The sequence below is a fragment of the Calidris pugnax genome, unplaced genomic scaffold (genome assembly GCF_001431845.1).
Source record: "Calidris pugnax isolate Ruff unplaced genomic scaffold, ASM143184v1 scaffold19, whole genome shotgun sequence".
NCBI lineage: Eukaryota > Metazoa > Chordata > Aves > Charadriiformes > Scolopacidae > Calidris > Calidris pugnax.
In genome coordinates this window covers 531,656-554,303 of record NW_015090775.1, presented here as the reverse complement: position 1 = coordinate 554,303, position 22,648 = coordinate 531,656, and the positions used below count along the sequence as shown (strand labels likewise).

At 40.3% G+C, this 22,648-nt stretch overlaps 1 protein-coding gene across 2 annotated transcripts in view; it reads left to right on the top strand.

Annotated features, from left to right (window-relative positions):
• Positions 1-22,648, top strand: part of GPR158 (G protein-coupled receptor 158) — a 204,503-nt gene that overhangs the window by 89,865 nt on the left and 91,990 nt on the right. For both annotated transcript variants that reach the window (XM_014946480.1, XM_014946489.1), the window contains exons 3-4: positions 10,223-10,325; positions 16,018-16,235. In XM_014946480.1, the coding sequence (XP_014801966.1) occupies positions 10,223-10,325; positions 16,018-16,235 (321 nt within the window). The remainder of the gene's footprint in view (positions 1-10,222; positions 10,326-16,017; positions 16,236-22,648) is intronic.

Here is a 22,648-nt window from a genome sequence, read left to right as displayed (position 1 = left end):
GCTGGACTGAGGGAAAGCAGACTACTGAACACATTAAAACTAGAAGTGTGTTTCATCCTTCCAGCTTAGATTTGAACTTAACCTTCATTTTTGTGTGTGTATTATTATACATCTTAGAGGATTAATTAAACCTGGGTATGCCTCTGTGGTAAAGATTAGTTATACTGTGGATTGATACAAGAAGCCAGCTGTCCTGCTTGCAGCTCTCCCAATAGAGGGAGGCTGCTAAGATTTGAAGCCACCATGGCACACTTGTTGGTCTGGGGGGCTCTGGGGAGGTCCATGGAGTGACACTGGCAGAGAGTCCCAGCAGGGCTACGGGAGCTGTGAAGCTATGGGCAGCGTGCTCCAGCTGACACCCACCTCCAATTTCTGTGGACACAAGAGTACTCTGTAAGATGGGCTCCCTGTTGGAGAAAAGACAAGGAGATACTTGCTTTCATGTACACATCTAGATAAAATAGTTTATTTTCAGTCTGTTAGCGAAAAAATGCTTCTTATGGGTCTGTATGGAAGCTGGTGTTATATCATGAGCTTCAGAGAACATCTTTATAATGGGGTGGCTTTTGTAATGTTAAATGGAGGCCAGTTGTAGCTTTGTGTCAAGGAGGAGTTCCTGGGCAGGAAATAGCAGTGGAACAGAACAGGGGAAAGTGACTTTTAATCAACAGGACACAGGAATAGCCTTGTTGGATTAAGTGCTAACCTGAGGGAGAAATAACCGATGGGCAAAGATAAGCATCATTAAATATCAAAAGCGGTCATTTAGAGATCCTTCCAAGGAATTTACATTCATGGCCATGGCTTCCGGCTCCAGAAGGCGATAGGGGAGTGAGATAGGAGTCATCAAAGCTACATTGGCTTTGGATAAAAAGTAAGAATCTAGATTTGTGCTGATGGAAGCAGAAGAACAGAAGAAAGATTTTCAATGTGGTGGCTCCATACAGGGAACTGGATCACCAGCCCTCTGGCTAGCTTTACACCTAGAAGTGAGGGCTTACCTATAGGACAGTTACTACTCAAAATTAGGGCATTTTTCCTTGAAGCTGCTAAAGACTGCAAGTAGAAAGTACTCAGAGCAAAAAACTGGTTGCGGTGTGTCCTCATGGCTGGTCTCTCTTTGGTGTCCTGGCTGAGAAACAGTAAGCAACTAGACAGGTATTAATTTATTAAATGTATTGCTGTTTCGTATTCATTTTAGTTGTAACATTTTGTTTCTGATTTGTTGCCCAAAAGTATAACTATATGGCTTGCCCAAATGCATTTTTTAAAACCCTGGTGCTTGCCTGGTGCTGAAGGAGAGGCTGAAAGAGGTAGCAAAATAGTGGGTGCTGTATTTTCGTGGCGCTGGCGGGACATGCAGCACCTCTGTGGGACGTGTGCCTTGTATCGAGTGAGTGTACAGCTCCAAGCTGTGAGGATCAGTCTAAGGCTGGTCCTATCAAGTCATGCAAATCTGGGGGGATTTTTTTCTGATGGCCATAACATGGTGCTTCTTCTGACTGTGATATGACCCTTATGGTGGTGCTTGAACAGCAGGCTGACAGATCATGGTCTGCAGCGTTCTTGGGTAAGAGAAGGAATGATGGCTTTGTCACAAAATCATTGTTTCCTTTGGTAGATGAAATTATGAAAGACTAGCGATGAGACTGAAGGCAATAAAGAAGAATCTGTAGTTTAACAGAGCTTAGATCATAGGTTAAATGAGAAACTGTTTCTTCTTCAAATCTGTAGTTTAACAGAGCTTAGATCATAGGTTAAACCTAGACACTGTTTCTTCTTCAGTTTGTTTCCAACTTCAGTTCTGAGAGACATCCCAACTTTGAGGATGGGAGACTTGTGGCTGAAACATGGAGATATGGATAAAAAGTCAAAAAACTCAAATTCTGATACTATCTTGTAAGCAAGATTAACTTTCTTGATGTGTTGCCACATTGTCAAACTGTAGAGGCTACAATCCAGAATGAAGCAAAATTAATAAAAGGATGTTGATCAAGCTGAGGACAGAGCGGTCCAAAATTAATAAAAGGATGTTGATCAAGCTGTGGACAGAGCAGTCACGCTGCTGCAGGACTTGACTGTCCTCTTGCATGAAAGAAATATACTTGTTAAATGCGTGCTGCTGATGGACAGAACCAAGCTGGGAGTTTTATTTTACTAATGACCACCAAGTAAACATAAAGATTAATTTAATGGGCCATGTCAGACTCCATTTTGTGATAAAAAATGGTGTGTCTTCATTCAAGTACCAGTGAGGTGGGTATTTTCCTTAAATTGCTGTCTAATGTTGCACTAATATAAAAGGAAAGAATGCTTCAAAATTGAGCAAAGATATTAAAATTCGCATCCTTTATGTAGCTGTCTTCTCAATCATGTTGCACACAAAATGCTCAAGTAGAATTGCAGTGAGAAATGATTTTGTGACTAGGAGCATCATTTATCCAACTTCGCATAGTTGGACTCAACTCAAGATTCCTGGCACTCCTGAGTAGTAAAAACCTCTGGAAAAGTGGGCCAACTTGTCCTAAAAATGGACTGAATGCCAAGGAACAGGAGCATCAGATTATTGTAGCCTGGTTTCCTAATGCATTTCCTTATGCTGTTAACCTGACGTCTGAGAAGGCACCAGTGCCAGCTAAAGCTTTTCTTACGACTGTGGCATTTCAAAGAGCATTCTCTGGTGTCTAATAAAAGATACGTCCTCAGGATGTAGTCTCTCCCTCAGCAGGGACGCTGATAAAGTATCTCTTCTCTCCCAGGATGCTATTTTCATGAAGCTTGTAGGAACTTAGCAAGTTTCTCAACCCTACTGCGCTGCCTGGAATCAGCCAGTACATCCAAAAAGTTACCATGGTTTGGGAAAACAGGCACAAACTGTTACACACCTTTTCCAACGTGATCACATACGTCTTACTAGTGTGTGGAATCAGACTAGAAATAACGTTTAAGAGTCAAGAAGTAATTACATTAATGTTTGCTGGGAAATGCAATAGAAATGACAGATATAGCGGCTGGCTAGAAAATGTTGGTTTAGTAATGTCCATGTTAACTTATTAAAATATTGTGCGTCGTTTTCCACCATTTTATGCCCCTCTTCGAGTCGTGCATCTAAATTACCCCCTGATTACAGCAGCTATTTGTTAGCTTTTGGGTGAACCATAGGAATACATTTCCCTTTCCAAACAGCGAGGCCAGCAGGCTCCCCGTGCTGCGGGTACGTTGTCGGGCTCTTTCTCAAGAACGGTGCAGTCTACAATAGGTTCAGCTGTGCCCTTCTCTGAGATGAGCCGTCCCATTCCTGTGCACCCTCTAAAACCTCTGAATAGAGTTTTCTTTGCTTCAACTCCACAATTCTCCTGATGACTTACTGGCTCCGACTGGCTATTCTAGTATTTCCCATTGGCCTTCAGAAGAAAATGTGAATGGCTGCTCTTAGCATTGTGAATAAATATTTTTAACAAAGGTTATAAACGTGCAAAATGGATTTCAGAATGAAAGTAATTTGTATTGTCACAGTTATTGTTGTTATTGTCACTAGTTCTGCTAGTTTGTCAATAATTAAGGGAAACATGAATAGGTGGGAAAGAGTACACCACTACTCAGAACTGCACCCTTGTTGGGGAACAGGAGTAGATCCCCCTTTTCCCCTCACCAAATGTTTTTGGAAATTCCTCAAATTCTTGCAGTTTTTGGCAAGCTTTCTTAATCCCCTGTCTTCCTATGTGGCCCATCTTCCAGGCAGACTCGTGCAACGCTTGCTGCCGAGTCGCAGGTGAATGCAGAAGTGGTTGGCAGAGCCAGATGTCCAGAGGTAAAGGATCTCTGAGTATTTTGACATATTCCTTGACAGCTTTTGGGAGGTCTTCTGCAGATAATGTTTGGTATTTCCAGTATTGCCCATGTGTAAAGCACAAAATTATCCTAGTGGCAGGAAAAAAGGGGTAGAGATTCAGTATGAAGAGAATTCTCTCTAATGCAGGTAAGAGACTAAGGAAGTGAATTAGACTTTGCTCTTAATGCAGTTTAACTGGTGCTAATAGTAAAAAATGTCTTAATTTATCCTCAAAGCCAAGGAAATCTGGCCCTGCGAAAGTGCCTTCAAATTAATCACACTGCATTATTTAATGGCTATAAAATTATCAGGCCCTTTGGTGTCTGTTAGCAGGCTCCCATGTAATTGCTGCACAGTTTTCTAGGAGAGGAGAAATTGTAATTTTGTTATTTAGCACGTTAATCAGGAACAAATTTTGATGTGTTCTAAAATGATGTTCAGGTTACCAATATCAATTCCAATCTGTACTATTAAGAGATGTTTTTTGGGTTTTGGGGGTTTTTTTGGTTTTTCTTTTAAGTAGCCTGATGGCAGCCTGCAGAGATATTTTCAGAGGTAATGAAAAACCTGCCTTAAACACTGTCAGTGCTGAGAACCTTTGAGTATCCAAGCTACCCATCCTCTGAAAATTGCTGTAGTTGTTGTGCTTTCATCCTTCGGTAAGGGATCCTGCCTGTGGGGAGCATGGTTTGTAAGCTGACCTTGACTTCTCTGTATGCATGACTACAGCTGCTGAGGAGAGTTTTTTTGCTGTTTATCCTCCCCCCCAACCAAGTAACCTTCTTTCAAACACTGCTAAATTCACCTTTCTTCCCCCCTCACTGTCTTCTAAGGAAGCATCATGATTTGGATGTATTTCTGATCTCCTTTTTTCTGTTTCTTTGCTCAATGCTTCATTTCCACCATGGTTTTTTTCACTACCACTTGAATTTTTGTCATGTTTGTCCACCAGTGGGATGGTAACATTGGCATCTTGGGAGCAATGGAGATGAGAACTGGGAGTCCTGTGTGTCTGTGTCTGTGGGTTTTTTTGGTGTGGGGGTTTTTTTTGGGCTTCTTTGGGGTTTTTTGTGGTTGGACTCTATGATGTCAAAGGTCCCTTCCAACTGTGAAGATTCTGTGATACAGCCCAGTCATCAAACTGACTCATGTTGCAGAAAGGGTTAATTAGAAGTTAAAAACTCTTGCATTTAATGAGTGTTTTCCTGCTTGAATTGTGGATGGTTTGACATTAACTTTTCTGTTTGTGGCTTGTCAGTAGTAACCAAAAGATCCTAAGAAAAAGACATGAAATGAACAATGTATTTCATTTTCTGGGTGCTTTGAGTGACAGCTAAGATTAATAAAAAAATCAGACATTATAACTTTAATGATTGCATTTAATTTATAATTATCTGTGTGACTGAGCTGAGACTCCTTACCATCAATGTTTGCTCTGGTCCCATGGCTTAACAAGACCAGAATAATGAAAAAAATCACATCAAGAAGCAGAGAGGAATTTTTAGCAAAGCTTCAAACTGTCGAGACAAACGTTGTCCTGATGGCCACCTTTGCTGTCAGCTGAATCAGAGCAGCCATTGCTGTGCTTTGTCTGACTCAGGATTTAAACAACTGTCATTGTAAGTACCTTGTTGTTGGAAAACACATTTTAAAACTTGAATTTTAAAAAAGAATTAACTCCACTGATGCACTCAGAAAGTAGGAGAAAACTACGGGGGCCTACCAAGTAACCCCACAGTGTAAATTATGGAGTGGCCAGCTCTGTCCTGTCCTTTTGAAGCAAAATGTTGTATTTGAAGAGAAGCAGCTTATGGGTAGCACTTTTTGGGGGCTGGCTGCCTCCCGAGCTGTCTGGGGGCAAGCGGGGGGCTCCCAGATGATGCACCAGGTTCATGGATGTCCTCACTGCTCGCTTCCGAGCACAAAACCCTGCTCTTGAAGGGTAAATGAAACGAGAAAATATAACAAGTTAAGCCTTTTCAATAACAGACTTCTCGTTGGCTTTGGCAGGCAGAATTTTACTCTGACTTTTGTCTTTTTTCATTTATTTTTATGAGTGAGTGCACATGACAACATGGTAAACAGCATCAGAAAGGAGCTCTGAGGGTCTGGCAGGTCACTGACCTGCTCCAGCTGCCATCATATGCCAGGAACAAAACGACTCTTTCGTACACAGTATTTTCTAGAAATTCCCTACGTGCTGCCCCACAGCAGAGCAAAGAAATGTGGGCTTATTGGTATGATTCTTGCTAAGCTTTTTCGGTCATTGCATTGCATTTATTACATCCCTTCAACAAGGGATCAACTTCAGAAAAGGGAGACATCCCCATTGCTGTATCATGTGGAAATACCAATTTTGAAAGATGCTCTTTGAAAAACTTGAAATACCCAAAGCAAGGATAGCTGTATTTTTAGTCTTTTTTCTTTTCTTTTTTAATTCTAAAATTACTGTTTTGGCCCTTGTGCTCCAGAACGCCATGGGCCAGATTTATTTGGTGGTTTATCCAAGTTTCTAAATTACATGTAGGACATCATGCCACACGCTTTCTCTTAACATACTAGTTTCTGTTTGCCTTGTTCTTTCCTTCTCTTTTCTGATGTGGATGTAACACCTGCTTTGTGTATCTGCTGAATACTTTGTCACTTGATTTCTGGCTAATTATATCTGATGAAGGGCTTTGCCTCTCTTATGCCAGAAGATTTGGCTCAGACTTCCAAAGCAATTGCACAGGTTATTAGAAGGATTTATTTTCTTTCCAGCAGATATATTCTTTATCACCACAGATTTTTCCAAATTTGTCCTTTACAACAAGCAGCATAAAAATGAAACCAATACAACCTTTTTAAACTGGTTTAGATGATGTGTCTCTGTTTATTCAGGGCCTGTTTATTTATAAATAATTTTAAGATACATATTCATTGTGTATCTTATTTTTTGAGCTGACTGTATAATTTAAAGCATACTGTGTTAAACGTAGGAGTCCTTACTTTATACAAATATTGTAAAGGTGAAAGTATAAACTTGCAAACCAGGGAACAGACAGCTGGAATAAATGTGCTTTGTGAATTGTACAGACACCTGTTATTCTCTTTTTACCAAAGATAATGATAAAGCTGTATTGAGTTGTAACCAAGCCATCTATAAGTATTACTGGCTGGAAGGTAAAGCAATATAAATTCCATCTAGGAGTGTGGTGTCCTGAAGGGCTTATGGGGAAAGGCTCACTCGATGGCCACCCTGCTCGTTCACTGTTTGCCTCGACACTTGCCACTGGGCACGTAAGAGATGTGCTCCAAGGCTAAATGGGGAGCATCTCGTCTAACCTAAGGTAGCTGCTCTTAGGAATTAAATAAAGCATGTTTTTTTAAAAAGCTGATGGCCACTAATGAAGAAGAAAATACTCAGGAATATGGTGGGTTTATTCCTAGAGGTTTTCTTTCGAATTTCTAGCGAAACTTGAAACCAGGTCAGTTTTCTGCTTCCTTTTTTTTGCTTATGTGAAGGTAGATGTTTTTCACACATCTGCTTTTTTTGGTGCTAAGTGCTATATGGATCAAATCTTAAGTAATTTAGCAGCAGATTAATATTTTACTGGCTGTGCCTACACGGTCTGTTTTGGGCGGCTGAGTCTCTGTGCTCCTGGCAGGCTGAAGCCCACCACGGACGCTGTGGGCTGCGTGCTGTGCCCTGAGCTAGGGCAGCTTTGCAGGGCTCGGGCTCTGGGTCTGCCCCTGGCGTGGCTGGAACCAGGGTGCCACTTGCCAGGGCAAGGACAAAAGCTGCTTTCATGTGCTGGCTGTGTGTTGTGCGGATTCATCCACAGGCAGCCAGGAAAAGCTTCTGCATCTGTCAGAAAAACCCTGATTAAATGAATCTGGACTTTGTTAAACTCCTTCTGTACACCAGCCAATTTTTACTTGGTATTTCCTTTTTCACCATAATACTTACCACCATTGGTTAATGTAATATTAAGTCATTTGTAAAAAGAGGGAAATTTTTTCTTTCTAGGAAAAGTATTTTCCCTGTTTTTGGCCACATGCTGTTTAGTGTTCTTGCCTGCTTAGCTGCTGCAATTTCTTAAAAAAATCAGGCTGTAAACACTTCTGTTTCCATGCAGTGTTGAGCACAGTGGAATTTCAGAGTTAGAAACTGCATCTAAATGGATCTAGCGTTGCTTTGTGTCCTTCTCTCCTTCCCCTCTTTCAACCGACTGATGTTATGATCCCTATTGCACCTCTGCATAAGGTTATATGGATTGCAAGAAACAGGGTTTGACCGGTGGTTTTTAAGGTGTTCATTACAGCTGCCAAAGACTGCAATCAAGGATAATACTCTAGACCAAGGAAAGATAACAATGTTTGAAATATTTTGTTCATTTTCAAGAAAGACAGGGAACTACTGGAGAGGATCTAGCAGATGGCTATGAAGATGATCAGGGGAATGGAGCACCTCTTTTAGGAGGAAAGGCTGAGAGACCTGGCTCTGTTTAGCCTAGGGAGGAGAAGACCAAGAGGGGGTCTCATCAATGAGTATAAATACCTAAAGGGCAGGTGTTAAGAGGATGGGGCCAGAGTCTTTTCAGTGGTGCCCAGGGACAGGACAAGGAGCATCGGGGATAAACTGGAACACAGGAAATTCCATCTCAACATGAGGAAAAACTTCTTTATTTTGTGGGTGCTAGAGCCCTGGAACAGGCTGCCCAGAGAGGCTGTGGAGTCTCCTTCTCTGGAGATATTCAAAACCCATCTGGATCCGTCTATACCAGCATTGCGAAGCAAGGTGCCAGAAAGGCAGAACAGAATTTTCCCATGAAAAATTCTTTTTACTACTTTAACTGCGTTTTGGTGCTTGATTAAAGAGGTTTTGCCATCATTGGACTTGCACACATGCTCATCCCACTTCGATTTCTCCTGTCCTCCACCTTGTCAACAGTCACATTTCCGTAGGGTGAAGATGAACTGTGAAGAAAAATGATTTTTGCATTCTCTTTCTGTTTTTTCTTGCTTTCGTGTTTATACAAAGGCTGAATGAATTTTCAGTGTTCTTGCATGCCAGTTTCCTGCTTATTAGTTGTTTTTCAATAGCAGCCGCGGGCCTGCAGTGCGGGCACGGACATCACATTGGTAAAGGGTGAGAGAAAAGACGATGCCATCTGGGGAACTGAGGCGAAGAAAAGCAAAAAACATCAAATCCCAACATCAGGCAGAATTATATCACCAAGCTGAAATTTGAGATTAAAAAAATGAGTTTTTCTTAAGTATCAGTGCAGACTGTCCCCTCTTGGTTTGCATTTGATTTTCGAAACTCAGATCTTTTTTACTAAACCTGGTCCTCTGCATCTTCCTCCCAGTCGCAGGCAGTTAGAGATTGAAGCATATTCTAAAGTCCTAGACAGTCACAAACAAGTGAAACATAAGGAAGTGAGAGGGCAGAGGGTGTTTTAGTTAAATCATCCAACTGCTCGCTGAGGAACTACTAGTGTCTAGTTCCTATTCTTGGGGGCTCCTATACTGATGGGAAAGGTATCTGGTACAGGAGCCTACTTTGATCTGAAAAAGTGAAACAAGCTATACTGGGGGAAAATGATTTTACCAGTGTTTCTACTTCTATGTTGCTGAACTGTTTCTTCCCTCTGTACTAGGCAGAGTGTGTTTGTTGTACAGAAATGGTCTGACAGCAGATGTTGTGTCACTGTAATAAATTCGCTGTGGTTGTCCTGATGTCAAAATTAAGCAGAAGTGGAGTTAAGACTTGTTTCAACTCAAAAAGGGACAAGGGAGCTTAGAAATATGGGGCTCCCATTGGCGTAGGTTTGCTCTCTTTCACCTAGGTCAGATTTAGGTCTGCAGCCATTTTCTTCAACCCTTTGTTGGCTTTGTTTTGGCTGGGTCAGTCTTGGCTCTGGTAGGGTTGCCAGTGTGGCAGGGGCACCAGCACGTGCTGCCCACAGAAGGCTGGTGGCTTGGCTGTAGGTGTCCACATTCTCCTTCACCTCCCGTGAGCTCCAGCTGTCGGAACCCCACCTGCTCCACTAGGGAAAAGTGCTGGAAGCTCTCCAGGAAAAAACACAGCCGCCTGGTGTCCCACCTAGAGCCAAAGTACAAGAGTCAGATTTGGCGCTGGGGCAGTTTATCAGTGGGACATGGTTGATTATAACTGTCTTTGCTGTTTGCTGGTGATGAAAGACAAGAAAAAAATAATGGGAAAAAAAATTCTGATAAGACATTGGGAAACATCGCTGAGAAAATACTGTCAGACTGCAAAAGGTGCCTGTTTATTCTTAGAAGTCTGCTCACAGTATCTTGTAATGTTTTTATGCTTGAATGTACATCTGAGTATACATCTGTATGATCATCTGCATGACTTTTCTTTTTTTCCCTTTCTCACAGTGCATGCCAATTAAAGGCCTTGGATTTGTGCTCGGAGCCTACAAATGTATTTGCAAGGCTGGATTCTATAATCCCAACATCTTCTCAGTGAACAGCTTTCAGAGTAAGTGCCTTTACTTGAGTTTAAAAAAAAAAAAAAAAAAAAGAAAAATGAAAACAGAGCTAGCATTAATAATGCAGGGCTCCTTTTTATCCTTGTCAGGGTTATACAGTAAAACCCCCGTGGTTTGCAACTCTCGGATTATACAACCACTGAAGGGGTTCTAGCCCTTTGGTTTGTCATTCACAATACTCTTGAGGATCCTGTAAAACATACCCGCTTGAAGAATATTTGATTTGTAAATAAATTTAAAAACATGAAAAGAAGTCTTGCTATGAGGAAATCAAGATTTCTGGCATCTGTGCTCAAGCGCAAGTATTGAGGAAATTAATCTAGTAATTTTCTCTTTGGTCGGGGCAAACTAGAGTGCCCTAGCCTCTGGAGGCTATCTGGAGGTTCAAAATGATGCTAATACAGGATTCTAGACACAAATCCAGCAGGGAGTTTTTACAGGATCTGTCTGACCTGAAGATCTCTTTGTGCAGAGAGGTTGGTGAAGCCTGATGATGAAAGAGATGGAACTGAGTAGAATTGTTAATCGTTGAGAAAGTATTTCTAGTGAAAGAAAATAAAGAGGCAGGAAAGATTTGCAGGTCTCGAGATGCAAGCAAGCAGATAGAAAAAATGACCAGTTTTTTACTTCTGCGTATTGAAAAATTGGATGGAGTACGTTGTGTCTTGAAATGGGAGTATTTCCCAATGATACTGGGATTCTGCACCGCAGCAAAATATGGTTAACTACAGTTGCACATTGTGCCCGAAGCATTAGAGTTTTTAAGTGAGGGTAAGGTTCTGCTTTAGGTCCAGGTGAATGTTTGGTTTGAGTCTGAAAGATCTGAAAGATGCGATGTTGCATAAACAGTGTCCTGTGCAGGAAAGATTCTGGAAATTGGTTGCTTTTCTGGCTTGAAGCAGGTCAGTGTTGCTGCTCCTGGGGAGGTGGCACATGTTGCAGGCTCCCAAAGTGTGTGTGGGACAGGGGCACAGCTGAAATTTAGGCTGTTCTCTCACTGGGTAGGAAACCAGGTAGGGAGAGCGTTTCCTTCCCAAGCCTGAGTTCATTCTTCAGAACTGATGGTGCCAAAATAAGTAAAACCTTCCTGTTTTTTCTGCGTTAGTTAAGGAGGACCCTGGGTACTAGTGGGGCACAGAGTTAGTGCCATAATGCAGAGTCCCTTTTGAGGACAGGAATTGATTTTAGAAAAAATGTATTTCATGTATGCAAGTTGCATTAACCTGTAAGTGTTTGAGTACATGATTATTCACTTTCTCCTAATGGCTCACATTTAGGTAGCACTGTAAGTACAGGTAGAATAAAGTAACTGCTGACTACATATATTTTAACATTAATTTTTGTAACACCTTTCTCCAAAGCACTTATGTTCTCTGCCTCACGGGATAATCGGGGTTTGCACTGGAAGATCCTTAGTAGAACAGCGATGCTCTGTTCAACCTAAAAGTTTGTTCTTTAGCAATGCATCATCCATGTATTGCAGAGATTCTGCTCAGCTCTTGCCATTCAGATGCGTAACCTGCCCTGTGCAAAAAAGTGCTTGCATCAGAGGTGACTTTCGTCTGGATTTGGGACTTTATTGTCTCTAACAGTGTTATGATCACATAAAAAGTCCCGAGAGGGGTTTCCAGTTCAACAGGAATTCCCATTTTTACACCTGCCCTTTGGCTTTGGGTCTCCAATAGAAATCATGCGTGCAGATCTTTGTGTGCATGAGGATTATCACTGACTCCAGCGATCCCTTTCTGGGGTGAGGATTATGACCATGGCCAACTGACGGTTTGTGATAGTAGCAGGTCCAGTTACATTCACACACACTGAGTTACTGCAGCATCTCTGACGCTACTGGTGGTGTTCCTAACATATGCCATAGTAGAACAGGAGCAGATTCAGTCTTTAGTTGTGCTCAGCACGTGCTCTGCTCTCTGTGTTCATCTGCTGAGGTTTGGCTGGGTTCTGGGATGATTTTGTTTGGGATGGTAGCAATCCCTGCCCTGGCACTTAGCAGTCTGTGGTGCTGTTCCTACTTTGCAGGAAGATCTCAGCTGGTAATGTCGCAGCTGCTGAGGCACTCCTTGTGTAGCAGAGTGTGCTTAGGAGAACCAAAGCTGTTGGAGAGTTGTCCTCAGGAGACCGTTTCAAAAACAGATGGGCCAATCAGACAGAAAAATAAGACTGAGATAAAAGAGGGAAGAATTAGGAAAAAAATATAGTAGAAGGGACATAGCTGGAGTATTTTTGCTTTTTGTTTCATTTTTCCAGTATTCAAGCATTTTCCTTATACTTCATATTAGTTTGTGTCCCTGTTCCTACCTTCCAACAATTCTTTGTTCTTTTCTCCTTTCATTTTATCCCTGTTTTTTTCTTACTGCATTCTATTTTTTTTCTACTTCATATTAGTTTGTGTCCCTGTTCCTACTTTCCAACAATTCTTTTCTCCTTCCATTTTATCCTTCTTTTTTTTTTTTGTTACTGCATTCAATTTTTTTTCTTTTTTTTCTTTGAGGACAGTACTTTTTTACACCTTCCTCATCCTCAGTTTGAACTTCTGCAGCACAGTCAGTCTTTCAGTGTTTGCTTCCATCTGATTTGTGTCAGTGCTAAAACTGCTGCTGCCTTACATCCTGTCCGTCTACCTTTTTTTTCTTTGAGGACAGTACTTTTTTACACCTTCCTCATCCTCAGTTTGAACTTCTGCAGCACAGTCAGTCTTTCAGTGTTTGCTTCCATCTGATTTGTGTCAGTGCTAAAACTGCTGCTGCCTTACATGAAGCAGAATTGGCTTCCTGTCCGTCTCTCTTACTGGTGTCTAAAATCTTTTGCTATCTTTTTGGGAGGAAAACGTGTTTTTCTTCACTGGAGAAGGCATGTGTAATCCCAAAGAGCTGCTGAAAGAGGAGGAGGCATGGCGCAGTGAAGTTTCCAGTAGTGCTTTGAGAGGCAGTAGCTTCAGGCTTGGCTTGGACTGTCTGTGGTTTGAATTGATGTTACATTGACTTTGCTGAGGGGACAGGGCCAGATGTAAAGGGCAGAAATGTTTGACTATGAAGTGGGGAGCAGTGCCCTGAGACGTGTAGTCAGGGCAAGGGTGTGGGTGGACAGACGAGCTCTTAGTCAGTGGTAAATGTAATAATGATCAGTGCTTTCCCAAGAACTTCTTTTAGAGTGTCTGAAAAATATTCTTACCTTTCATCCGGGAGAAAAAAAGGAAAAGGGGATTGTTCATAATTCCTTATGACATTGTGTAAGTCTCAAGTAGATCCAATTTTTTGGATCTTTCTTATATTAGCTATAATGATGAATCATTACAAAGTCAAAAGGTATTCACCAGATAATCAGTCATAGCTGGCAGTGCAAGAGATGCATATGGATGATCTTCCTTTGTATACAGCAGACAGCATGACACCAGGCACATCTGAGCAAAGGCTTGCTGTGGTGTTATGAAGTCATATCCTTGGGATATTTACTGATATATTATATCAGTATATCTGTATTATAATGTATTTGCAACAACTTTCAGTTTGAACATTTCAGAAATAAAATAAGAATATCTATTTTAGGACCAGGGAAAATTATCAAGCCATATTCATATGATATTTATGACTTAAGTAATCTCGTAACTTCAGGTTTTAAATAATGTTTTTTTCAGTGGTTAAGTTTTTACACTGAAAATAAGCTATTTAATTAACACAATAAGAACATTTTAACAAATGGTTCATGTGTGGCTCAGAAATGTAAAGGTTTAAAGTGATTAAATGATCTTTTTGGAGATGGACTAATTGAAGGGCGGCTTTACGGAAATGATAAAGGAACAGGTGTGTGGTGGAAAAGCAGGTTGACATGAGTGCAGATGTCAAGGAAATAAAGTGGAGAACTCTTGACAGTAGGTAGTACACTCTTGATTTGGATATGGAGGTGGGAGACTGTGACTCCTGTCTCTGACAGGGGACAGTGTGGCTCTGTTGCTCTGGCTGTAATTTAGAAAACAGAGAATGTTGGATAAAAAGATTGTTTGTGGCAAAGCTCTTTGAATGATAATGGGCTGAGGTCCATGGGTGTTTGCTGTGAAAGTAAGTTCCATTCCTAGGATATATTCAGGATTAGTGTTCCTTACAGGTTGTACACCTTGGGATGCCAAAGCACAGTTATTTTCCGGCATTTCCGTTCCTGCCTCCCACAGCCTGGGTCAAAAAGACACAAGATGTCTTATTGCTGTCTGCTTGTATCTAAGAAAATCTGGCTAGCAGCATGAGTCAGCACTACTCTGCTATATTCAGGTTTCCAACATCTTTGTTTAGAATAAAGCTCCAAAGAGAAATCCACAGTCTTCATGAGAAATACCAGCCTGTTCTCTGCACACTGCGGGATGCAGGTGTGAAGCATCCTACACTGAGGATGAGGAGCCCAGGGCTGCTGGAATGGCATGCCAAATAAACAGATTTGGGTATCCAGCCTCTTTGTCCCTTTCCCAGTTTTTGCCTGTTAACAGATGTAAACTCATGTGCCTTTGTACATAGATTTGAGGAAGTAAGAAATAATAACCTTCTGCTTTGGATGTTTCAAGCTGGAAGTTTGAGGAGAGTTTCATAAGCCACTTTGCATGTGCAACGTTGGTGGAACAGGCTGTCTCTTGAATTAAGACTGAACAGTGCATGATTTACTACTTTCACTGATGGAGGAGAATTTTGATCGAAGATATTGGAGCAATTGTCTAGTCCTGTGAAAAGCAAGAGAAGTTATCACAGTTTAACACACCATTGATTTGGCTTCATGCACATTCTCTTGTTTCTGGAAGCTCTGAAGTCTGTCTCGCTTATATTAAACAATTTCACCAAATTCAGTTTTTCTTCTTCTTTCACAATGTTCTTTTTTGTCCACTTTTTCTTTCACCTTTTTATTTCATTAGTTGCCTGTAGGGTAAGCGGTCTTACAGGGGGTTACGGGCAAGTGTTCATGGATCAGAAAAAGTAAGGATCCTCCTGTGTGCCCTGTTGGTGGATTTGCTTTGATGGTCAAGCTGTCAGTTCAAGAGTCATTGATTTTCGTAGACAAAATATTAACTTGCCAATAGGTCTTCCAGATTTCCTGGTGTGCTTGTGTGAACAGTGGAAAATTATACTTAGTGTAAGTGCACTGGTTTTGCTTTGGGGACACAGTAGTGGAATCATGCAACAGCATGCTGAACAAATGTTAATTAAGAAGGTTTTTATCTAATTTGAAGCTAATTAATTCACTAGATAGCATCTTTATGAGATTGAGGAAAAATCTGAAATAGAATCAGAGCTTGTACTTTGAACATGAAGTAGTTAATGGGTCTGCTCTTCATGTGTCTGTGTAAAATCCTTTCCATATTCCCAAATCTTTGATGTAATTTTTTCTCCATTCAGAACTCTCCTTCAAAGAATTTCCCGTGCAGATTTAGCCCACTTTAAATACAATGGGAAGGCATTTGGCATTTAATAAGCTCACTTTCCCTCATGTCTAAATTGGTCTGCATTTTGTGAATGTGACAAAGGAGGGTGAAATGAGAAAAGCCACCCTGGCAAACCATTTTGTAACTTAATGAGAAGCCAACAGGGTGGGAAAGGGAGTCAGCAGAGGACTGGTTTGCTCCTGTGTGGATGAACTGCCCATCTTCTACAACTAAAGGTGTCTCCCCTTGTACCCTTCTGGTACTTTCAGGAAAGGATGCAGAAAATCGCTTTTCTGGTGGTGAATTGTCGGAGGAAGTCTACACCTGCCTGCCCTGCAGGGAAGGATGTTCTTACTGTACAGATGATACTCCCTGCTATGCACAGGAGGACAAGTATTTACGGCTGGCTATCATCTCATTCCAAACGCTCTGTATGCTGCTGGACTTCATAAGCATGCTGGTCGTCTACCATTTTCGCAAGGCAAAGGTAAGCAGACATGTTTTACTTTGATATTCCTGCTCATTCTGGGGTACTGACTCATTTATGTTAAGAGTATAGCTTCTCATTTTGACAGTCAGTTTCCCAGGGAAGGAGCTCAGCTTAAGGAGAGGATGGGATTTCCAGACAGGAATGCTTTGCTTTAGGTATGGAGGTACTTAAATTGTTGATGTAGTTTTTGAAAAAAAACGAAAACAAAACCAAACAAAAAACTGAGAAATTTGTGTCTCCCGGTGAAATCTGCTAAATCTGCTTACATTTATAGATGGTCAGCAGAAATCAAGGAAACCTGTTATTTTCAAAGTAATTTTGGAAAGTCAGGCCAATTACGCAGATCCCTAAAGGAGGCATGTAGGTATTTATAGTCTTGGGATCTTGAAAGTCTCTGTTTTACCACTGCTGGAAATGATGTTTCTTTTCAATATATTTGAGACACTAGCTGGAAAACGATTATACCAAAGAGAAATCTTTCAAAATAATTCTAGTTCTTAGAAAGTTTAAACTTGATTCTATATTTAAAGAGATTTTTTTTTTCTCTAAAATATGAATATATTAAGGAGTGTGTGTAAATTGCTGATGCAGGCTACTGTTATGCTTTAGGTACTAACCTAATTAACTTTCTGCTTTTACCTCAGTCAAAGTCTTTTAATGTAATATCTCATGGAATCTCACTGTTGCCTCAGTAAATGCAGAATATTCTCTGAATATTCTCTGAAACTTCCAATGTACTGAAAAAAAAAAAAAAAAGAAGAATTGAAGCTGGCACATGTTCACTACCTACATTTGGGAGACATAGGTGTGCACACAGTATGCTACACTATTGAAATTAATAGCTTCATCCACTTTCTATAACTAGATAAGCATTTCCATTTTGGTTTTTTGAACACTTGATCCCACAATCTTCCTAATCCTACAGTGTCTGTGTTAAAAATGTGTGGCTCATTTTGAAAGACTTTAATATCCTGGCAGGAAATCACAGAACGAGCAGTAGCATTCTTTTCTTTTTTTTCCCTCTTCTGTTTCTGACAGTCTTTGTATTTAATGATATTGCATAAAACGATTCAAATTACAGACTTAATTGTATTTATAAAGTTTTTCATTATGAAATGTCTGTTGTAGGCATCTGTTTAGTTGCTTAACATTAACTTAGCAGAAGAACTTCGTTCCAGTTTTATGAGGTTTTAGTCTGCATGGTAATGTTACTCGCTTTTATTGTCATAGACAACATCATGAAAGAAGCATTCTTTGTGACTAAAAGCTTTACTTTCTAGACCTACAAAGTGAACAGAGTAGATTACTTCATTTGTGGCTATTGCAAATTTGCCTTGATTTTTTTTAACGCTGAAATATTGGTTCATAAGAAATTCTATATTTTCTCACAAGTAGTTTGAGATCAGGGATTAGAAAAATTGTGCACACTCTACTTGTACGCTTACGTGTGTTCTGATAGACATATCCACTACGGTGTAAAAAAAAAAAGTCTTTATAAAATGTACTACGGGAATTTTGTATTTCACAAAACCTGCTGATAATAAGAGGTGCATTTTTACTTTTGTGATGAATAGTCATTTCTCCAAAGCAGGCTATGAGTAAAGAACCAGATGGAATCTGAATATTTAATACCAGAGCAATACCAAAGGGGCATATACACACTTTTCCTTGTTTCTAAAGAACTTTTAAGTCTTTATGAAGAAGTTTGAGCTTATTTTTTTCCAGATCACCTCTTAATATTAGACATCATGACATATGAAGGAGGGAGAACCAGACAAAACAAAACATTCCTTTTTCCAGAAAGAAAAGTGACACCTTTGAGACACTGCATTTCATTTAGTTGGACAGAAATAGATTCAATTACAATTTTGCTACCTTAGAAGAGAGTTGACTTTGCTCAAAACGTGTATTTCACAAGGAAAAGGGAAGGAAAAATGAGACAAAACAGTAATATGGTGATTAACAGTCCTTTCCTGTGTGATCAATGTTTTCAAGAAATAGAAACTGATGAATAGATGTTCCATTGCTTTTCATGTCATTCAGCTGAGTTTTTTCTTGAACTCCTTTTATGTTCTTTATCTTGTTGGTACAGCATGATTTTAAAAAGAGAAAGATCTTGTGTGATTACCATGAAATGAGAAGCTGTAGGAAGGGCAAACACACTGAGAACAATGAGTATTTGCATAAGAAAACTGCTGGTTACATTGGATAATGACAGAAATTTGGAGCAAAGGAAGAAAACTAGTAACTGTGTACTCTCCGCCAAGGGGCGAAAGTCATGAACATGAAAGAACAGATATTTAAATTTATTCAAACTATTGGCATTTTGAGAATTTCCAACTAATTTCTGAAACAAACCTAAATTAGGCTAGTATGTCTGTCTGTGATTAAAGTTACTGTGTTAAAGTGCTAATTTCCATTGTGCAGGGTGGGTGTCAGAGAAGATAATTTTTTTGACTCTTTCCCACCTATGGCACTACAATATTAAAATAGTTGCAAAAAGTAATTTTTAATACAGCATTTTAACAGAATTATTACTGTGTTAAAGTGCTAATTTCCATTGTGATGGGTGGGAGTCAGAGAAGAGCATTTTTTTGACTCTTTCCTACCTATGGCACTACAATATTCAAATAGTTGTAAAAAGTAATTTTTAATGCAGCATTTTAACAGAAAGGAAAGAACAGATATTTAAATTTATTCAAACTATTGGCATTTTGAGAATTTCCAACTATTTCTGAAACAAACCTAAATTAGGCTAGTATGTCTGTCTGTGATTAAAGTTACTGTGTTAAAGTGCTAATTTCCATTGTGCAGGGTGGGTGTCAGAGAAGATAATTTTTTTGACTCTTTCCCACCTATGGCACTACAATATTAAAATAGTTGCAAAAAGTAATTTTTAATACAGCATTTTAACAGAATTAACCCGTGTCCTGCTACCATATAAAGAAACATTCTTTAAAGTCTTTAAAAGAGCAAAAGATGGGAGTTAAGAATAAAAAATGCTAAATTAAGGTCCCAGTGCTGGAAAGAATGAAAAGTAGATATGTGGCATTGTGGTATGATTGTTGGTGGGTAAAAATGAGCTCAGGAAAATGGGAAGGCAAGAGGGATCAGGCTACCACTATAGTAAAAGTGACTGTGCAAAACACTACTTAATGCTTGTACTTTATGAGTGCTCCTGATAAATAGCTTCACAAAGCTAAGGTTCTGAAAAGTTAAGGTCTGCCAACAGAAAGTACCTTGGGAAGAAACACCCCAGGCACCTTGACTGTTCATATAATAATTCAGACAAGGAATGATAAAGGTCCATAAGGATCCTTTAGATCGTGATGGAGGTGCCAGCCTTGGTTTAAAAAGATGCAGATCAGAAGTGCAGTGCTGGAAAGAATGAAAAGTAGATATGTGGCATTGTGGTATGATTGTTGGTGGGTAAAAATGAGCTCAGGAAAATGGGAAGGCAAGAGGGATCAGGCTACCACTATAGTAAAAGTGACTGTGCAAAACACTACTTAATGCTCGTACTTTATGAGTGCTCATGATATATAGCTTCACAAAGCTAAGGTCCTGAAAAGTTAAGGTCTGCCAACAGAAAGTACCTTGGGAAGAAACACCACAGGCACCTTGACTGTGATATTGTTCGTATAATAATTCAGACAAGGAATGATAAAGGTCTATAAGGATCCTTTAGATCGTGATGGAGGTGCCAGCCTTGGTTTAAAAAGAATCAACGTGTCAGTAAGAGCAGATGCAGATCAGAAGTATTTTAGAGAAGAGAAGAAGTATCTCAGCTATTCAGATCATAGTTTTTACACATATTATGACCAAGCAATACTTACAATGGAAACTGCTGTGGAAAAGTCACTCATAGTTTCATCAACAGTATGGAATATATGCTAGCTCCAAGCCAGTTACTAAAAGATCAGCCGTTGCTAAAAGATCTACTGCTCCAGTCCCAAAGAACATGGCAATGAGAACAGAGGTGTTTTCAACAATTACTGCCAAAGTGTTATTGACAGGATGTGATGATACAACTTTCATTTTGACATATTTATGACTGACCTAGGATGTGATAATAATGGTCTACAGGGAATCTTGGTAAGTATCAACCAAAGTGGTTCCATGAGTGAAAGATCTTGACAAAATGAATGGTATTAAATAGGCAAAGCCTATAGCAAGACAGATGACTGGCTTCTAAAAAAGCTAGGATTCTCTTTAGAGGAACCTTTAGAGTCACAGAATTGTAGGGGTTGGAAGAGACCTTCAAAGATCATCTAGTTCAACCCACCTGCCAAAGCAGAGTCACCTAGAACAGGTGGCACAAGAATATATCCAGGCGTGTTTTGAATATCTCCAGAGAAGGAGACTCCACAACCTCTCTGGGCAGCCTGTTCCAGTGCTCTGTCACTCTCAAAGTAGTTCAATATCTCCAGAGAAGGAGACTCCACAACCTCTCTGGGCAGCCTGTTCCAGTGCTTTGTCACCCTCAAAGTAGTTCTTTCTGCACGTTCAGATGGAACTTCCTGTGTTTCAGCTTGTGTACATTGCCCGTTGTCCTGTCACTGAGACGAGCCTGACCCCGTCCTCTTGACGCCTGTGTACATTGCCCGTTGTCCTGTCACTGAGAAGAGCCTGACCCTGTCCTCTTGACACCTAGCCTTTAGATATTTATAAGGATTGATGAGATCCTCTCTCAGTCTTCTCCAGGCTAAACAGACCCAGGTTTCTCAGCCTTTCCTCATAAGAGAGGTGCTCCATTCCCTTGATCATCTCTGTAGCCCTTAGCTGGACTCTTTCAGAATTCTCTGAAGTTTTAAGTTTCTTCTTTTAGAACTTCCAAGGGTTCCTCTAATGAGTCTTCCTCAGACTTCTGAAAGAACTGCTCTACAAACCCGCTGAATTATTTATTGTGGAGTAAGTTGCTGCTTACATTAATAGCAGTAGAGGAGGAATGGAAGAGAGGAAGTGTGCCATCTGTGTTTATAAAGACTTCCCGTAATGGTGACAAGAACTAAAGATCAGTAGGTCCAAATTACACGCTTGCAAATTCCTAGAAATGGTAATAAAAAAAATAGAACTACTGGGTCCATAGATCAGTGTGGGAAGTGGGCTCTGGTGAGAATGTGATGCCGTACAAATGTATTTATATCTCTGTGAAGGTGGATTATGAGCATGTGGATATGAGACTACTTTTTCCAAGGTCTGCCACCAAAAATTATGACCTTAAGGGGCTAGGTGAGCTACACATCTTGTACGTAACCAAGAGACAACAGAGGAAAAGGCAGTGCAGGAAATATGGTATAAAATCATGTAAGACAGGGAGATGTTGACATGTGAACAAATATTCATGGGTCCTCTTAAGATATCACTAGAGAGTGTTGAAGGGATCTCTCAGGTGGTTAAAAAGATCAAGTGGGTGTTATTCACAACTTTATGTTGCTTTGTTGGCAAAGAATATCATGGATCCCGAAGTATAAATCAATTCAAATAGAGTTTAGAAGGAATCATGAAAGATATTTCCATTATTGGCTGTTTAAATACAGTGGGTTTGGTGAAACATCTGGTGCAGAAAGTCCATCATTTTTAGTGTTAGAAACTGGGAGGATAGACCAGGGGGGGGTCACTCTCTGCTCTTCTCCTTTAATACAGCAGCACAGGCCCTGAGCTGAGGTAGGACACGAGATTTTAAATCAGAATGCTGTTCTTCTCTTCTCTTGCCAAAGAGTCATTCAGTTAGATTTCATGCCATTTCTTGAAAGCATTGCAGTTATTCATACAGACTTCCATGGTTGGTAGATGGCAAGACAAAATTCAACTCATTTGTCCAAGGCACAGTACCACTGGTGTCTCACTGGTACCACTGACCAAAATCTGGGCATTGCCAACCTGTACATGAAACCGCAAATTAGTGTCTTCGAGCAGTAGTTGGCATTGGCAAACAGTACAAAATGGCACAGCAGAAAGATCCTGTGAGAAAGCTCAGATTCCTCAGCCGAGGAATTGGTTTGAGGCTTTGTGAAACACAGGTGAAAGTGACTCAGCAGCCCCGAGATCAGCTCAGCAGCAATGTTATTAAACTGCAAGAGTCATAACTGGAGAAAATTACAGGCAGAAAGTGTGGCCCTTTGCCAAGAGAAGGGAGAATTCCAAATTGGTAAGAATAAAAAAAAAAAATATGGAAGAAGGCACAGAAGGAGTAGCAGAAGCTAAACCACTAGTGAAGAGCATTGTAAGGGAAGACAGAAAAAGATGAAAAATGTAACAGATAAAGCAGATGCTGCTGCTATAATGGGAAAAGACAAAGCAAGAGACTAAGTGGAGGAAACATGCCAAAGGAAAAAAGTACAAAAAATATTCACAGCTAATACAGAGGGGAAAGCAGATGTGCAGATCACTTCAAAGAAATCTTTAAC